Below are 20,114 nucleotides of genomic sequence, written 5' to 3'. Positions count from 1 at the left end.
GATGTGATATCTTGCCTGTTACTTTATAATAAAAAGAGATTATCTGGGTTGGCTTAATCTAATCACACAAGTCCTTGAAAAGCGTAGAATTTTCTCCAGCAGATGGCAGAAGGGAAAGTCAAAATGATTTTGTTATAGATTGAATTGTGTCCTGCCAAAATGAGGGCACCTCAAATAGTTTGTAGGAAAATGTAGTTAAAAGGTAATGAAAGTTTTCCAAGAATTTTTTGAAGCTTCCTTGTATGTTTTGTAAATCCTAACCTTTATACCTGTGGGAGTCCTAGTGTGGCACTTGGGTTAATGTGGCACTGTGGCGCTGGACTGCAAAGTTGGTTTGAACTGCAAGGTCAGTGGTTCAAACTCATCAGTAGCTCCTTGGAAACCTTATGTAGAGTGGCTAAGGGTTGGAACTGACTCGATGGCACTTAACAACAACAACAATGCCTGTGGTTATAACACCATTTTGGAATAGGTTGTCTTTGTTATGAGGCCAATTAGTGCAGGGTGCACCTTGAGTTATTTTCTTTTTAGTTATAAAGGAGGTTCAAACAAACAAACCAGTGATGGGGGATGATCAGTGACAAGCCACATGCAGGAAACAGGCAGAAGAACAAGAACCATCGCCCAGAGTCAGCAGAGAGAAAGCCTCCCTCTAGCGATAACATCCAGATTCTAACCAGGGACCTTGGTCCTATAGCCTCAAGACATCAGAACAAGCTTGGAAAGGGGTTCTTCTCCAGATCTTCCAGACGATAGCCCAAGTAAGGATGGAACGATTAGAAGAAATAAGAATTGCTGAGTCACACAAACAGACTGGGTCTGAAATCAGTGACTTTGGGCAATTATAGATAAAGAAACTAAGATCTCCCTGTAAATATTTTGCATTCTTATTATAAACCAATAAGACAGCAAAGATGACTCAGTGTAATCTAACCAGGATAATGTTGTTGTTGTTAACTACCGTAGAGTCGGTTCTGACTCATAGTGACTCTACACAGTGTTTCCGAGGTTGCAAATTTTTACGGGAACAGAAATCCTCATCTTTCTCCTGCCGAACAGCTGGTAGTTTTGAACTGCTGACCCTGAGGTTAGCAGCCCGATTCGTAACCACTATGCTGCCAGAGCTCCTTGAATGATGCAAAATTGTTTTTTGCTTGGGAACCCATGTCTCCCTCACTCTTAGCCTATAGAGTTCCAGTGCATGTGACATTGTCTTCAGCAGGGTTGTGTATATAACAGCGTCTACCTTTGTTCCCTTTTAACTCTTGCCTTCTTCTTTGTGTCTTCATCTGCCTTGATCATTCTTCTGCCAACCTTCCTCTTATTGTATATTGCCATGCTCATCACCCAAGTTAACATGTGTCTACCCTTGAACCTGGTCTTCGTGTGATGCTGTAGGATAAGCACTGGCCAGTAAGTGCAAGGTTGGCAGTTTAAACCTACCAGCTGCTCTTCAATTTATCCATTCTTCCTTTGATGGACATTTAGACTGCAATGAACATGGGTGTGTGTGTGTTTGTTGTTATTATGTGCCGTGGAGGCGGTTCCGACTCATAGAGACCCTGTACAGGCTTTCCGAGGCTGTAAACCTTTATGGGAGCAGAAAGCCTCATCTTTCTCCCGCGGAACAGCTGGTAGTTTCGAACTGTTGACCTTGCAGCTCACAGCCCGATTCGTAACCACTACGCTGTGTGTGTGTGTGTGTATGTGTGTATAGTATATATACACACATATATATATATATTTGTGTCAAGTAGAGGAGTTGCTGGGTCATAAGGTATTTCTCTTTCCATCTTTTTGAGGATGTGTCACACCATTTTCACAGTGATTGCACACCATTTTAGAGTCCCACCAGCAGTGTATAAGTGTTCTAATCTCTCAACACCCTTGCTAACCTTGGTTGTTGTCTGGTTTGTTTGTTTTTTTTAATTTGTTACGAATGCTAACATGATATCTTATTGTGGGGTGTTTTTTTTTTCTTTTGGTATCATTTTATTTTAAAATCAACTCTTAAGAAAAGTCAAATACTTCATTTTTCTATGCAATCTCCTTGCTTTCCAATACATTTTGTCCATCTGTCCACAAGCTTCTGTATTCCTTTATTACAAAATGTTGTAGATTGATCTGAGAAACATGAATGCACTGCAGTCTTCACTTCTTCATTAGAGGTTAATCTTCTTCCAGGAAAGGCTGCTTTCAGGACAATAACAGCTGAAATTCCCATGGAGCAAGATCAGGTCAATAGGGAGGATGCTCTAACACAACAAAAGGAAGGTTTTGCAGAGTGTCAAGTGTATAGGCACAGGTGTGTGGATGTGCACTGTCAAACAAGATCACAATGATTTCAGATAGCATTCCTCTGTGTTGAATCCAAAGTTTGTTGTTATGTGCCGTGGTGTTGGTTCCAACTCATAGCGACCCTGTACAGGGTTTGTGAGGCTGTAAATCTTTACGGGAGCGGAAAGCCTCATCTTTTTCCCATGGAACAGCTGGTAGTGTCGAACTGTTGACCCTGAGGTTAGCAGCTCAATTCATAACCACTACGCTACCAGAACTTCTTAATTCAAAGTTTAGGCTTCATCTTATCGGGAAGGAGTACTGTTGTACTGAATCTTTTTCCTGTTAGTGTTGTTAAATACCATGGAGTTGGTTCCCACTCATAGTGACCCTGCACAGGATTTCTGAGGCTGTAAATCTATACGGGAGCAGAACGCCTCATCTTTCTCCTGCAGAACTGCTGGTAGTTTTGAACTTCTGACCTTGAGGTTTGCAGCCCAACTCATAATCACTACGCTACCAGAGCTCCTTGAGAATCCCACAAAACTGAAAAGTCTCAATTTTCTAGCTGTTGGTTGATTTTTTAACTTTTTCTTAGTTGGCAATTGAGAATGTTTCCATTCCATATTCTGCCTTTTATTTTCAAACTTGCAGTGATTTTTAAAATTTAAAAAAAAATTTTTTTTACCAGTAAGAATATTTCCAGAAACGTTTACATTTTTTCAAGTATTGGTTAAAATTTTGCATACAGATATGTTTCTGCTTATGCACTTCTGTGAGTTGTTTCGGTACCCATTTTGTACAAACTTTTCAAAACCCAAGTCTGTCGTGGATTATTTCATAGGCTGAGCCAAAAAATCCACTGTCACTCGTTTATTCAACAGAAGCATTTCATGTGCACACTCAATGTTGTTATCAGCTGTGGATGTGGACAGGAGCTTTAATAGAACACAGACGTGGGAATGCCTTGGAGGGTGGACCTCTGGTTTGTGATACAGTTTGACTTCAGTCTGCTCCATCCTCTCTGTAGCTGACTGCTCCAAATCTTGAGGTTTCTAATTCCTTCAGTGCTTTGTCAGTTTCTGCAAACGTCATCCTCTGGGATGAGTTGGGCTTTATGCTTACACTTGTGTGGCCTAGTCTCGGCCTTGCTGATGCTCTTTGGGGTGGCTACAGAATGCCATGATAGCTCTCCTTCCACTCTGCTTCCACTCAAGGGATTGGGGAAGTCTCTCTCCTGACCATCTGTGTTTTTAATCCCGGGCCTCTGACCAGAATCCTGCTGGTCAGTCATCTTCTGAGAACCTGGTCTGGAAGCCCCTGAATAGAAGGGACACTCTGCACACAAGGAAAGCTCTGAAGTACATGTTGGTTGAAAATTTGCTGACAAGAGAAAGCCTGAAGGCAGGAGAAACAGTGGTAGGTTTCTGGCTTTGGTTCCAATGAAAGAAGATTCTGGTATATCTCAAGCATTACTTCTTTGTACAGATTCTTCTGCTCAGAGCTCATTCTCTTCCATTCTGCTTTGGTATTTGGGGGCTTCCTCTTCTCTTGATTGCAGTCAATAACCTTAAAAGACAAACCTTTGGCCTTTTCTGTTTGAATCCATTTTTTCCTGATCTCCATATGGTCCTTGTCTTTTGAAGCCAAAAACTTACCCAGTCCAGCTGCTCCTTGGAAGCCTTATACCTGGTCGCTATGAATCGGAAGCAATTCAATGATACTTAAAAACAACAATACATCAAATAGGTAGTGGTCTTCGGTGCTGTAGGCCACTTCAACAGCGCATTGAAGAAGACTGTCTCTTACTGTAGTTTTGATTTGCATCTCCCTAATGACTAATGATCATAAGCATTCATATGTTTTTTGTCTGCCTGAATGTCTTCTTTGGTGAAGTGTCTGTTCATGCACTCTGCCCATTTTTGAATGGACTTATGTCTTCTTTGGTTCAGTTGTTGAAGTTTTCTACAAATTTTAGAGATTAGTACTTTGATAAGTTATTGCCGAAAGTTTTTTACAAGACTGTGAGTTCTCTTTTTTACTATGTTGGTAAAATCTTTTGTTGCATATAAGTGTTTAATTTTTTGGAGGTCCCAGGCATCTGTTTTGTTTCCCACTGTTTGTGTGTTTCTAGTTATGTCTGATAGGGTATTTATGCTATGTATCAAGGACAAACCCTATGTTTGACCCTATTTTTTCACTGATGGTATTTATAGTTCTAGGCTTTACATTTCTACCACTCATTTGTCAGTTTGTCACACTGCGGTGGCTTGCATGTTGTGATTCTGGAAGCTACGAACACTGGCATTTTAAATGCCAGCAGGGCAAACCATGGTGCACAGGTTTCAGCAGAGCTTCTAGACTAAGACAAACCAGAAAGAAAAAGAGACAGATGGCCTCTGACTGATTAGTCACTGAAAACGATGTAATGTATTAGGCAAATCTGCAGAAAATATCCCTTTAAAAGTGTTTAAGAGCAAAGATATGTTTGAGGACCAAAGTGGGCTTAACCCAATTGCCTCATATTCATGTGAAAGTTGGACAATGAATAAAGAAGGCCATAGAAGAATCAACGCATTTGAATGAGGTTGTTGAAAAAGAATATTAAAAGTACCATGAACTGCTAGAAAAATAAATAAACCTGCCTTGGGAGAAGTGTAACTGGAATGTTCCTTAGACGTGAGAATGAGGAGATTTATCTCTAGTACATTGGACATACTATCAGGAGTGACCAGTCACTGGAGAAGGACATCATGCTTGGAAAAGTGGAGGATTAGTGAAAAAGTGGAAGACTCCCAACAAGATGGATTGACACAGCGGCAGAAACAATGGGTTCAGATGTGACAGCAATTATGAAGATAGTGCAGGACCAGACTGTTTCGTTCTATTGTGCATAGGGTTGCTATGAGTTGCAATGGACTAACAAAAACAAGGTTTTACACCTAGGTCTTTGATCCATCTTGAGTTCATTTTTTATTATGGTGTGAGATATGGGGTCCTGTTTCTGAATGAATTTAGTATTATTATCATAGGTCAGGTCAGCATCTTACATTATTTCATCAACTCCAGTGTCTTCATGGAATGCCCTCTGTAACCTCTTTACTTTTTCAAACAAGTCCAAACAGAAATCTTCATCCCATGAAACCACTCCCTGTTGTTATTGTTAACTGTGGACAAGTCAACCCTAACTTAGGGCAACGGCATGTACAATGAATAGAGTGTTGCTGGTCCTGAGACATTCTCCTTGTAAATGCTAGGGTTCTGTATCAACTGAACTAGGCCAGGATTTCCAGAAATTTAGCAGTAGAGATGTGCTTTCCCCCATGGTGTTGAAACATAATACAGGCATAGTTAACTCTATGATGAGTGGCTATGAGCAGCTAATCACAAGGATGCTTCCTTGGTGGGGTGACCCGTTCTAAATATAATGGACAGGTGGGGAAGTCTCTCCCTCTCTTCCCCTTGGGACTTGGGACTCTACAACTGTAAGCCATTTCCTTGATATTAAACTTCTCTTTATATATGTTATTTTTATGTGCCATTGAGTTGGTTCTGACCATAGCAACTGTGGTATAGGGTTTCTGAGGAGTGGCTAGTGATCTTGAACTGCCAACCTGCTGTTCAAACCGACCTTGTAGTCCAGTGCATTAACCCATAGCACATGCATATATATGTTTCCCTGGTTTTGCTTCTCTAGAAAACCTGGTCTAAGACACTCATGATCAGATAAGTATCAGAGTATTGTCATCCATAGGGTTTTCATTGGCTGGTTTTTGGAAGTAGATTGTCAGCTCTGTTTTTTTTTAATCTGTCTTAGTCTGGAAGCTTCACTAAAACCTGTGAAACATCATAGCAGCACAGAGGTCTCCACTAACAAGTGGCTGTGTATTAGATGCACTGGCTGAGGATCAAACCTGGGTCTCCTGCATGGAAGACAAGGATTCTACCATTGAGTCTTCACTGTAGCCAACTACCTCCTGTGTACTTTATCTAATGTGCAGATCTCTCCCCTACCCCATACCATTGACACACAGGGCCAATAGGAATGCACTGTATTTATTCCATTTACAGCACATAGTTAATTTCATGACATAACTGTTTTGTATATGTAAGCCTTGTCTTCTTAAAATCCAACTCAGTTGTACAAATATTTCTTGATTGCCTAACAAGCACTAGCTAGCTTAGTGTTAGGTTCCAGAAAGTAAACAGTATCTCCATTAAGGAATAGCTAGCCCTTTAGTGAATACAGTTGGGTATTCGAACTATTATATCACAATATGATATGAAAAACTGTGTATGTAGAGTATTTGGGTAGTAGCAGAGATATGGGAATGTGATTAACCTTCACTAAGGTGGAGGGAGAGTTCCCAGGAAACATATAAAGGAGTGTGATGTTAAAGGATGGCCGGGAAGGTGGGGAAGAATATTCTAAATGGAGTGAACAACAAGTTGTGTCAAAGGACATGAGATAACAAGGATACCATCCTGGAGAACCTAAGAGCAAGTCAGTGCTGTTGGAGTATAAATAAGGAAGCTGGGAAATAAAGACCAGGAAATCACAGTAAATAAGAGTCAAGACAGGGACAGATTTTACCTTAGTAAGCTTTGAAATGTCATAATCAGTGTAGGTGATAGGGAAGTCTTTGGAGGTATTGTCCTGGGATGTAGCATCTTGATGGATCTTAGAAATAACCCTTGGCAGCAGGCTAGAGAATAAATTGGAGGGAAAAGAGATTGAAGTTCAGTGACAAGTCAGGAGGAAGTAAGAATGGTCTAGATGAGAAAGATTGGAAATCTGACTGAGGCTGCGGTGGTGGAAGTGAGAAGACAGTCTGGCTTGATTTCTCGGGGAAAAGAATTTATAGTTGTTAACACTAACTTAGACACTGAAGGTAGGAAGTTGAAAAGGAGAAATGTCAGCACCCCTTTTATTGGTTTCGTAGATCTACCTTCTTAAAGGAAAAAAGAAACCAAAAAAATCCCAAACCAGTTGCCATCATGTTGATTCTGAATCACAGTAAGTTCTTGTGTATCAGAGTAGAACTGTGCTCCGTCGGGGTTTCAAAGCTGTCATCTTTCAGAAGCAGATTGCCAGGACTTTCTTCCTATTTTCCTAGCTGCTTCTGGGTGAGTTTGAACAACCAACCTTTGATAATTAGTAGTTAAGTGCTGAACTGTTTGTATCACTAAGGACCCCTCATGCATAATAGTTGCTATTGGGTGCCATAGAGTGGGTTCCTAGTCATTGTGATCCCATGTGATGGAGCAGAACTGCCCCATAAGGTTTCCTTGGCTGTAAAATCCATATGGAAGCAGATCACCAGATTTTTCTTCTGCAGGGCTGCTGGGTGGATTCAAACAGAGAACCTGTTGGTTAGCACCTGAGCACTTAACCATTTGTACCTCCAGGGCTCCTTCTAAAGCATAATCTTAGGCATGTGGGAGGTACTCAGAAAATTTTTTTTAAGTAAATCAGTCCCCATAGCATTATCGAGCCTTGATTTACATTTGTTTCCAATCTTAAAATTACTTTCTGTTAACTAGAACCTCCCAACCTCTTACTCAGATTCTTGGGGTTTTTAAATTCTATAAAGATTCTCTTACATTTTCCAAGGTATTTTCAAATAGAAAACCAAAAAATTGACTTTGTTTTTCAACCACCTATTTATCTATTTAAACAGCCATTAGCAGAGCATTCAAAAGAAATCTGGATATAATCTGACATGACTAAGAACAAAGAAGGGAAGATGTCAAAGTTTCCCAACACACAAGCATGAGCCTTATTTTCATTACAGGTCACATAGAGTAGCAATACAATTTTTCTTATTATTCAAGGTCATCTTGACGTCGCTCAACTTTTAGCTAAGTATCAAAACAAAAATTTTTCTTAGAAAACGATTTCTAGACTATAGAAAAGAATGGCAAACAGTCTGTCTGAGTACTAGAACTATCAAGGAAAATGAAGAGTACATTATTAACAACAATGACTTGTTTCCACTGTAAGAGATGAAACGCAGTCTTCGATTTATATGGTGGCTTTATTACATGCAGTCTTACATATTTCCAAACACTGAAAAGGGAACTATTAGGCCTTCAAATCGATTTTGAACAGATGATTTTAAATAATTCAAAGTCTTGGAAACCTATCATATATGTTATTTTCTTATGTGTGATACTGAAGTGATTTTTATGTGTGTGCTTTCTAGAGAATTTCTTTTCAAGGAGTCAACAAACACGGCCAATCTGTTGGCCCTATCTGGCCTTGATATTTGCTTTTGTACTGCCCTGAGCTAAGTCTAGTTTTTACATATTTAGATGTTTGAGAAAATCAAAAGAAAATCAAAAGAAGAATATTTCACAAACATGAAAATCATTTGAAATTCTAATTTCAATGCCCATAAAGTTTTATGGAAATGCAGCCACGCCTATTCATTACATATTGGCTGCTTTTGCACCACAGTGGCAGACTTGAGCTGGTGTGGCAGAAACCATTTGGTCTGCAAAGTCTAAAATAGCTATGATTTGACCCTTTACAGAGAAAGTTTGCTGACCCTTATTTTAAGGACTTTTCTTTAAAGAAACCAATAAAAGAAAGACTGTCTTTAGGGAAATTTCCTATGTCATTGATACAGTATATTCAAAACACAGGGAATGTATGAATTTAGTAAAGATAATTCAGTTTGTCAAAATGATATGGCATCCCAGAATAATAGACATGCCTTTATTACGTACAGAGCACTTCTCTTCCCACTGCCTGTAACTTAGGATCAGGATAGCATAGTTATGAGCATGCACTTAGGTCGTATTTTTCTTGAATCTTGCTCTGTTATGTCAAGAAGCTGATCCATTTTCTGTGAGCTTAGGCCAGTTATTTAAGCTCTTGTAAGCTTTGACTTCTGGTAAGAAGAGGCAATAATAATACTAACCTCAGGGAATTATGGTTAGCATTACTATTATGGTGAGTGGTAAGTAGGGTTTGTTTATTGTTGTTTTTGAAGTGGCATTGTTTAACTCAGTACCCGGAACATAGTAGGTACACATTCTGTTTTATTATGATTATCATCTGAAAATGACACTTTTCAGCTCCTTGTGTTTCACTCCTCGTACTGCCTAGAACTTGCTTTGGCAGGGAACTCTTTCCAACACAGTGATTTTGTACAGCAAGAGCTCTGATGTCTAAATTACTATCTGCAGAAAGCATCTTCCTAGTTGTACTAATCCAAGAGGGCACTAGACAGGAGGGTGGCAGAAGGGAAGCCTAGGAGGTCTAGAAACTAAGATAATAGCCATCAAGAGTGTTGGGGTTGTTCCTTTAGACTCTGTTCCAATTTCTTCCATGGAGAGGTCTCCAATCCATCCTGGACCACTAAATCAGTTAGCAGCTTAAGTCTTGTATTAGAGTGTTAAATCAATACTACCATTTTCCTTTTATTACTTAACGTTTTAACTGAGATTTCCTTCCAGAAAAACACTAAGAAACTCATATGGAGTATGTAATGTTATGATTCTTGGAAACCCAGTGGCTTTTCTCCTGGGGTGTGTGGCTGCCTGTCAATCATCTGAAGTTGCTCTACTTCTAGAATTATCAGGCCTCTGCCTCACTGTTGGTCTACATGGTGGTCTACGGTAAGTTGACACCTGGCATGAAAGGGAGACGCCTCTCTCCTTGGCCCTTGCAGAACCAATCTCGGCCTAAAGTGAACTAAAAGTAGAGAAACATAATCCCCTAAATCAAAAAACCCTTCTGCCCTCACACCCTAAAAATGATTCAAAGAAATATCCAAATTCTAGCAGGCAGAAGATAGTTCCCAAAATACAGTTTGCAGGAAGAATTCTCATAGATCCCCCTGCCCTGTTTTTAAATCACTTAAACCAATATGTAGAAATCTCACTTGTTTGTATGACCCACATTTTGTGTCTTGACAAATTGTTTTGAAGGGAATGTCTCCGAACTTTATCCATGCTCCTTAATTATGGTTGACCAGGAACTGTTCATTGATTTTCGCCACCCAGAAGGAAAACAAAATATTTTATAATTCTACCATACTCTGTTCAGACTCATGACGAGGAACGCAAATACAAACACTCACACGGGGTTATGAGTGTGTGGATAAAAGCAAGCACAGTAATGCTCACACAAGTCTGTGAGTGGTATGGGGCTGGGATGGTCTTTTTTACTTGTAGGAATAGCTCTCATCGTCGTATTCCAGCTCATTATCATCATCATCATCATCCAGCAGCCCATATTTAAATTTCCGGTAGACGGTGCCATCTTGGCCCATGTAGACGATGTCATCATCATCATCATCATCATCATCGTAGTCCCGGTCCCTGTACTCAATCACTTGATCCTCTTGAAAACCGGTGCTTTCACGATAGCTGCTCTTATAGGAGGAGTAAGCCTTATTTGGATCAGCCAGCTTTTCATAGCCACCCTTTTCTGCTGGCTGGGCTCGGCCACGTGATTTCCTCCAGACAACCACTGCTGCCCCAACCAGCAGCACCAACATAATTGAGGAGGTGATGAACAGAGCCGTCCTGGAACTCCCAGCGGAGGGGCCAATCTCACTTTTTCGAAGGATGCACTCAGCTATTGAGGGTGACCCCAAAGGATGAGGAGAGAGTTGTGGGGAAGACAAAATATGAAGAAAATTAGTTTCTGAGGTAATTAACAAAAATTATGATAAGTTTATAGGTAATAGACTATTTGCATTACTATAATCTTTACTTGTATATTTCAGTGGCATTAATTCAGTGGCACTATTTTATTCAACAATCTTCATTGATTGTTCTTCAATTTTTCCATCACTCTTTAGAAGTTCAATGTCCCCTAAACATTATCTGTTCCCTTCTGCCTTACTCCAGCCCACCCATGGAAGCTCCTATTTGTCTTGTTTTTCTCATTAAAATATGTTAAAAACAATTATTGTAGTAAAGTATGTGTAACAGAAAGTTTGTCACTTTAATAATTTTAAGTGTACAATTCAGCGACAGTAATTCTATTAACCAGGTTTTGCAATCATCATTGCTAAGATTTTACATCACCAGAAACTGAAACTCAATTCCACTTCAGCAATACCTATCCATTCCCCTCCCTCTCAACCCCTGGTAACCACCAGTAAACTTTTGTCTGTATGCATCTACCTAATCTAGATATTTTATATAAATTGATGTTGTTGTTAAATGCCATTGAGTTGGTTTTGAGTCATAGCAACCCTGTACAAGGCTTCCAAGGAGCAACTGGTGGGTGTGAACTGCTGACCACAATCCAATGCTGATTCTCATATGGTGGTGGTGGTGGTGGATATGTGCTGTGGAGTTGGTTCTGACTCATAGTGAACCTGCATAGGATTTCCAAGGCTGTAAATCTTCACCAGAGCAGAAAGACGCATCCTTCTCCTGTGGAATGTCTAGTGGTTTCAAACTGCTGACATTAAGGTTAGCAGCCCGATTCATAATTGCTATGCTACCATTTGTGCTTTTGGTCTGATTTGTTTCACTCAGTATGATGTTTCCAAGGTGCATCCATGTCATAGTACATATGAGAATTTCATTTATCTTTATGGTTGAATAATATGCATTGCATATATATTGCCTTTATTTAAATTTTTTTAAATGGTAGAATCAATGTCTGATTATCTTAGAAGACATATTGCTCTATGAAATCACAATATATAACACATGAGAGCCATTGTGTAGTTAATGATATCAACAAATCCTCCTAGGAAGATTAGTTTGAGTTCCAAAAGGAATCCCTTTAGTCCCCAAATTTCATGGTTTTTCCTCAAGAGTCCAATCTTACCAACAGATTCTTCTTTCTGTGTTCTGAGAGAAGCTATTTTAGCTTGGACAATCCTTCAGCTATTGATAAATGTTCTATTTTCTGTCCCAACTCTGAATTTTCCTGAGTCCTCAGGATACCTGTCCCCCTCTACCTACTTGCCTGATCCACATATGACAGTCTGACCAGTCAAAGGCAGAAGCAGAGTATATATATAAAACCATTGAATATTATATTATAGTTGTGTGAAGCTTACAGATTACTTAGGCAAATCTCCTTGTTTGACAGTTGAGGCAACTGAGAAAGGTAGTGAATTGACACCTAGTCAGAGACAAGATCTGGTAGTGGTCCAAACAGAATTCAAACCCAGGAACCCTAACTCCTTTCTACTGCCTAGAGATATTCAAGCAAAAATCTCTGGCAATTCTTTCATGGCTCTTGGCTTCTGTGGCCTCAGTCTGACAATAAGAAAAATAGGATAAGCATTGGACTATGAACTACAAGGTCAGCAGTTTGAGCCCACCAGCCACTCCTTGGGTAAAAGGTGATTCTTTCTGCTCCCACAAAGATTTATAGCGTCAGAAACCCTATACAGGGTTACTATGAATCCAAAGCCAATTGGTGGCACTAAACAACAGCAACCAAGCTGTACAATGTACGATGGGGGATTTCTTTTATTATAATTAAGGTTTCTGAAGTTGAGAGCTCTGCCCTTACAAAGTTATGACCCCATCATCCATTAGTTTCTGTTTTGATGCTTTAATTAAGGACATGGACTAATCCAATCATTGCCACAGAAGGAATAAACCATGACTCCAGCAATAAACTTGCTCTATTATTTTTTTAAACTTTATACTCTTTTATATAGGTTACACTGTGATCTGGGCAAGTTATCTAGCTTGTTGTTTTCTTTAACCCATTAAATTAGGAGTATCAACAACTAGAGTGTGGAGACAACATGTTGACTATGTACAAGCTGAAATATACAATAGATTGCCTATAAATATTGTTTGACCTGGATATGCCCCCAGGATTCTTTTATGATAGATTCCAGGTTTATTATACATATTAGCTTAATGGGTATAATACTGCTGCAAAGTGCAATTCTTTTTGCTCATTAGATATTGACCAATTAGATCTAATTCATCACCATTATATATTTTTCTATCTTTTTGCTAGTGCTAAACAAATTTTCTATTGTGGCACTGGGATAATGCAGTGGACCACAAGGTCAGTTTGAATCCTGAGGTCAGTGGTTCAAATTCACCAGTTGACCTTCGGGAATCCTATACAGGGTCTCTATGAGTCAGAATTGACTTGATGACACTTAACAACAACATCATATCTGCATAGTCAGGGAAAGTCTCTGCAATCTGGTTTCTTTGAAGGGGCAAAATGTCACAGTAATTCAAAGAGTTTAGACTTCTGCAGAGTTGTTCCAGATGGATCTCCAAGAGCCACAGAGGAGCCAAGAAATCTGACTTCACAGTTCTTAGTGCGGAAACTCTTCCCCCCATATACACACACTTCTGATTTCATTTAAAGACATTGTTAAAATGAAAGTTATTCCTGACTAACACAGCACAGTGGGCCCTGAAGGCAATCAGACCCTGAAGGCAGATGTGTATAGGGTGTTGGGAACTCACTGCTGGTAGGGTGGGAATGCTGGTTTTGGATATTTTGGAATAATTAGTTTTAGAAAGAAGATATTTAGAAAATAGTTTAAAAGGCTGATTAAAACTTTGAAAAAGAAAGAAATTGCTGGTGGCAGTTATGGGTCTGGGATGTTCTTCACATGTAAATGGACCAGTTAATTGCCATCAAGTTGATTCTGACTCTTGGGAACTCAAACCTTCAACCTTTGGTTAACAGTCAAGCATGTTAAGAATTTGCATCAGCAATGGACTCTATATAAATTGACAGACTTTCATAAACATGACATCTCTTTTTGCCAGGCGATGGTAAATTTGAATTCCTAAGAAATCATCTATTTCTGGACTAGAGAATATACTTTAAGAATATGTATTTCCATTTTCATCAGGAATAACTCTATTCTGTTTTTTTTCAGTTTGTGGTCAATAAGGACCAAGTACTCATGTAGATGGAGTTGGGTAAGGAGACAGTTGGAGAACTGGAACTTGGTAAAAGAGATTTAGTTTCTCCTTAGCTCGATGGCGCTTAACAACAACAACAAGCTTTAAAGGAAAGGTTATTAGTTTATTTGTAAAATGCTTTAAATCTCTGGAGAAGGCCTAGATTTGAGCTGATTTCTCACAAAATAATTATTCAACAGAATTAAGACACTATGGGGCTTCACCTTCCTTGATCATTGGTTCTTTTCCTTTTGCCCATAGGGAAAGAATACAAATAAGAACAAAATAAATGCATAAAGATGAGATTGTAGATCTATCTGAGTAGGTCTTCCAGTAGTGAAAAGAATGTGAACTTTGTAATTCAAAGGACCTGCATTCTAATTCCAGATGGGCCTCCTAACTTTGGTATGTATTCAGGGAGGCTACTCATCCTCTTGGAGTCTCATTTGACCTCATCTGTAAAATGGGACTACTATCTATTTGGAAAATGAGTTGAGGGTCATGAAATTTCAAGTATAACAGGTACATAGCAGGCACTCAATAAAAAGATTGTTGTTGTTAATTGCTGTCAAGTCAATTATGACTATGGCAACCTCGTATGTGCAGAGTAGAACGGCACCATATGCTTTTTATGCCTGTGACCTTGTTGAGGTCCACCTGGGTAGGTTTGAACCTGTAACCTTTTCATTAGTAGTTGAGCACTTAATTGTTTGCACCACCCAAGGACTTCCAATAAAAAGGTCACCAAATTGATTCTCCTAAACTGCTCCCTGCTCCCATCAACTTCCTGAAGATCGTCCCTTCCTCTCCTCTCACCCATGGTGTCTTGGCAGTCACAACACTCCTGATTGTCAGTAGGATCAGACACATTACAACAGTGGAGGCAGCGGTTGTCATCCATGTGTAGCACCAGGTGGGCAGGGCACATGGTGCAATTCTTGTCTCCAGGTCCCTTGCACTCCGTACAGCTCTCATGGCATTTGTCACAGTTAAATTTCTCTCCCTGTAAAGAAAAAGCAGGAGATTACTTTTGAGTGTGGATGGATCTTAAGAAGGCACTGGAGTTTCCAGATAGCAATTCCATCTTGTCTCTATAAAGGAGGGATGTATGTGGGAGTCAGCAGAAAGGTGGTTTTTTTGGGGTCCATTTTAATGGCGCCGGGTGAAAGGCAGACCACTTGTGCTTGGATGGAACCATTGCTAGGTCCTATCCCTCTGAGATCTGCTAGTTTCAGCTCCTGGAAATGTTGGGAATGCAAATTGGCAGCTTAAGCTCATTTGCTATATTCAGTCAAAGGCAAATTCCATCTGACCCATCCCAGTTTAAAATGCTTTGAATGAGTTGTCTCCCTTTCATGATTGGGGTATTTCACATATAAATCATCTCCTAATTTCTCTTTAAAACTATCTATCAGTGTCACAGAGTGGAGAGGCAGTGCCCCTCTTTTGTTGCACTCCTATTGGACACAGTTCCTAGCTCTCAGCATGATGTCACCAATAGGATTATGCAATGATGCAAGTTTCCATTGTTGATCAAGTTTGCTTGGGGTTTTCTTTTACCACACCTTCTACCCATTTACATATCTGAGAGGCTTCTATAGCTATTAAATTGTTGTGACCCTGTGCCATTGAGTCAGTTCCAACTCTTAGTAACCTTTCCAAGGAGTGAATGGTGGATTTGAACCACAGATCTTGGAGTTAGCAGTTCAGTAAAGCAGTTAAATGTCATTGGGGAGAGGCCCAAGAGATAAGAAGAAAGTTGTTCCTCTCTCTGTAAGTTATTCCTTGATTGCTTCTGGAATTATAGTTTAGAGACGATCCCTCTCTATTTTACTTCTGTAGCTCTGAAAACATCCTATACATGCAACCATCATTTTATTGCACATGCTTTATTATGCTTCACAGATATTGCTTTTTTTTTTTTTTTCTGCTTTACAAATTGAAGGTTTATGGCAAGCTTGAATCAAGCAAGTCTTTTCGGTGCCATTTTCCCAAGAGCATGCACTTATGTCACAAAATATGTGTCACATATTTTGGTAATTCTCACTATATCATACTTCTACATAATGCGATTGCATACTTAGTCGACTACATTACAGAACAAATGTAACTGTTATATGCACTAGGAAATGAAAAAAGTCATGTGACTTGCTTTATTGCAATAGTGTGGTGGTCTGGAACAGAACCTGCAATATCTCTGAGGTGTGCCTCTAGTAGAAAAGTGAGGAGAAATGGAAATCACCTCTACTGAGCACTGTGGTATACTACATCCGGTGCTGATGACACCAGGTGCTGATTACAACAGGTGCTTTCTCATCTATTTTTATGTCATCAATCCAAATTTTTCAGTCAGAGTTCCTAGGTTCAAGCCCAGCTTTGTTACTTACTAAGCATGTGACATTTACCAAATTATTTAACTTCTTCCCAAGTATAATGAAAACTGTTGTCAGAATAAAGGACTCAAATGTGAATATGTTGGTTTGTGCTAATTTCAGTATATTTGGGATTTACTTATTTTCTAATGTTTGGAAACACAACCAATAAGTCAGTTGACTCAGGAAAACCATGGCTTCTGTCCAAACAGATGGAATATATTCTTCCTAATATATATGGAAGAAGCACAGCCAGAGTGTTCCTTGGAGGCCAAGATGGCCAAACTTCGTCTTTCATACTTCAGACATACTGTCAGGAGGGACCAGTCGCTGGAGAAGGATATCATGTTTGGTAAGGTGGAGGGTCAGAGAAAAAGAGGAAGACCCCTAATGAGATGGATTGGCCAAGTGACAGCATCGATGGACTCAAGTGTGGCAACAGTAGTGAGGCTGGCCCAAGATTGGGCAGTGTTTCCTTCTGCTGTGTATAGGGTCGTTATGAGTCAGTACCGACTCTATGGCACCTAACAACAACAACAACAATATTTTGATGGAGACCTGGTGTGGTCTATAGGATAAACACTACACTGCTAAGCACCAAGTTGGTGGTTCAAACCCACCAGCTGCTCCTTGAAAACCTATGCAGGGTTACTGTGACTCAGAATCGATTCAACAGCACTTAACAACAACAACAATATATTTTGACAGGGTGGGTAGAGGAAATGAAGGGCCAGCATCAGTTGTGTGGCTCCTACATTATTCAGATGATTCATCTCAGACAGTAAGAGGGTAGGAGAGAAGACATTTGTTATTTGTGACATAATATTCTTAGGTAGAACTGAAACTTTTAAGATCATGAAAAATGAATGTAGAAATAATTAGAAGTTAAGTTTATTTAACTTTCCCATTATTTATCTTAGACCTCATAGGTTCTTTGACTGAAATTACGGTTTCAGGTGGTTAACACCATTATCCCATGATACCCTGGTAGAAGTTTATCATAAACTACAGTGAGTGGAGGAATTCGAGGACTTTTTGAGTTGGTCCAGAATGAGAAGTAATGGAACTCATTTTCCTCTCTACCAGGGGAGAAGGTAAATTGTTCCCAGATCTCAGTACCTCTCCCACTCTGTAGTTCCCGATAAAACAGTCAGAATTGCAGATTCCTTTCACCAGGTGGTAACTCCATACACAGGACAAGCAATCCCATGCTTCTTTTCCTGAAAGGAAAACAAAAACAAAGTAAATTATGAGAGCCACATAGATTTTTGCCTCTGTCTTGGTTCCAAACAGAAATAGGCCAGAGTGAAATGAAGTACAGAGGTAAATTGATTGCTGCTGCTGTTGAAAGGTACCATTGAGTCAGTTCCAACTCATAGAGACACTGTGTACAAAAGAACAATACACTGCCTGGTCCTGCATCATCGGTCTTTTGTCTGTTAATTATTGCTATTTTTGAGCCCATGGTTGCAGCTACAGTATCAATACATCTTGTGGAGGGTCTTTTTTTTCTCCAACCCTCTGCCAAGCATGATGTCTTTCTCCAGTGACTGGTCTTTCCTGATAACATGTCCAAAGTACGTGAGACAAAATCTTGCCATCTTCATTTCAAAGGAGCATTCTGGTTATACTTCATCTAAGACAAATTTATTTGTTCTTCTGACAGTCCATGGTATATCTGATATTCTTGGCCAATATCATAATTTAAAGGCATCATTTCTCCTTCAGCTTTCCTTAGTCATTGTCCAGCTTTAGCATGCATATGAGGCCACAATGAAAAACCATGGCTTGGGTCAGGCATAACTTAGTTCTCAATGTGACCTCTTCGCTTGTTTAACACCTTAATGAACTCTTTTGCGGTAGATCTGACCAATGCAGCACACTGTTTGATTTTCTGGCTCCTGCTCCCATGAGTGTTTATTGTTGAGCCATGTAAAATGAAATTCTTGACAGCTTCAGCCTTCTCTCTGTTAATTATGATGTTGCTTATTGACCAAGTTGTGAGGATTTTAGTTTCCTTTATGTCAGGACTAATCCATACTTGAGGATTGTATGTGGTCTTTGGTTTTCATCGGTAAATGCTTTAAATGGTTTTCACTTTCAGCATGTTAGGTTGTGTCATCTGCATATTGCAGGTGGTTAATGAGTTTTCTTCCAATCCTGATGCTACATTCTTCTTCATTCTGCCAGCTTCTCAAACTATCTGCTCAGCATATAGACTGAATAAGTATGATGAAAGGGTACAAACCTGATGTACACCTTTCCTGATTTTTAAATATGGAGTATCTCTTTGTTATGTTTGAATTACTCCCTTGGTGTTCTATGTATAGGTATTTTCTGCTTTCAGTCAAAATTAATCTGACAGACACAATTATGTTCTTTGTTACTCATCCTTTTCTGAATCCAGTTTGAATTTCTGGCAGTTACTTATTGATGTACGACTGCAACTCTTTTTGAATGTTCTTCAGCCAAAATTTTATTTGTTTGTTATATTAAGAATACTGTCCAATCATTTCTATATTCTGTTGGATCACCTTTCTTTGAGATGGACACAAGTATGAATCACTTCCAGTCAGTTGGCCAAGTAGTTACTTCAAATTTCTTGTCATAGATGAGTGAGTTCTTCAAACACTGCATCCATTTTTGAATCGCTCAATTCATATTCTGTCAGTTCCTGGAGTCATATTTGTCACCTTGAGTGCTGCTTGACCTTTTTCCTTTAATAGCAATGGTTCTTGATCATGTTACCTCCTGAAATGGTTGAACCAGTTTCTTTTTGGTACAGTGTCTTTGTGTATTGCTTTCATCATCTTTTTTATGTTTAAATTTTTTATTGTGAATCGAGAGAAGGTTTACAAAGCAGAGCATCCGTTTTACATTCAGCAAATCATATGCTTCGTTTCATTTCATTGCAATCCCCTCTATGTAACATCAGTTATCCCACTTCCTTCTGTTTCCATTTCACGTTCTTTCCCAAACCTTCTGAATTTTGTCCTTAGGCAAATGCTGCCCTTTAGATCTTGAATGGTTGACCATATCTCTCTAGTGTTGTTATCCCTGCTATATGTTGATCCACTGCTTGACTGAAAATTGAGCGACAAGGATGAGTTCAGTTCCAGACCTGGAGGGAGACCAAGGGCTCCAGCATCTGGTTCATCCAGTCTTTTTCTGACCAGTAAGTCTAGTCCTTTTTTTTAAAAAAAATGTTTAATTATGAATTAAGGCTTACAGACAGGGTCAAGGTCAACAGTTTTACATACAATAAATTATAAACTTTGTTTTTCATCTCAATGATTGTAATCCCCTCCATGCTTTCTCCCTGTGGTTCCTATTAGCATTCCACCCACTTCCTATCCCTTTGCAACTTTGTCCTTGGGAAAATGTTGCCCCTTTGCTCTTGGATGATTGACCATTGCATAGTGAGCACACCTTACTAGTGTTATTGCCCCACTTATAAACCTATTTACTGCTTGGCCAGGAGGGTGAGTTCCTTTACAGGCCTGAAGGGTTGTTAAAGGTCATAGTCTCAGGTTCCTCCAGTCTTTTTCTGACCAGTAAGCCCAGTCTTTTATTTTTTTATAAAAAAAAATA

At 39.4% G+C, this 20,114-nt stretch overlaps 1 protein-coding gene across 1 annotated transcript in view; it reads right to left on the bottom strand.

Annotated features, from left to right (window-relative positions):
• Window positions 1-3,567: 3,567 nt before the first annotated feature.
• PCSK5 (proprotein convertase subtilisin/kexin type 5) overlaps window positions 3,568-20,114 on the bottom strand; it is a 75,588-nt gene continuing 59,041 nt past the window's right edge. Inside the window, exons 8-12 of the mRNA XM_006835006.1 lie at window positions 17,643-17,743; window positions 14,968-15,154; window positions 10,456-10,867; window positions 6,872-6,983; window positions 3,568-3,846 (exon numbers count right to left, since the gene is read on the bottom strand). Coding sequence (XP_006835069.1) covers window positions 3,568-3,846; window positions 6,872-6,983; window positions 10,456-10,867; window positions 14,968-15,154; window positions 17,643-17,743 — 1,091 coding nt within the window. The remainder of the gene's footprint in view (window positions 3,847-6,871; window positions 6,984-10,455; window positions 10,868-14,967; window positions 15,155-17,642; window positions 17,744-20,114) is intronic.

The sequence above is a fragment of the Chrysochloris asiatica genome, unplaced genomic scaffold (genome assembly GCF_000296735.1).
Source record: "Chrysochloris asiatica unplaced genomic scaffold, ChrAsi1.0 scaffold00014, whole genome shotgun sequence".
NCBI classification, from domain to species: domain Eukaryota; kingdom Metazoa; phylum Chordata; class Mammalia; order Afrosoricida; family Chrysochloridae; genus Chrysochloris; species Chrysochloris asiatica.
The sequence above is the reverse complement of the archived record's forward strand: the minus strand, read 5'-3'. Positions and strand labels throughout refer to the sequence as shown.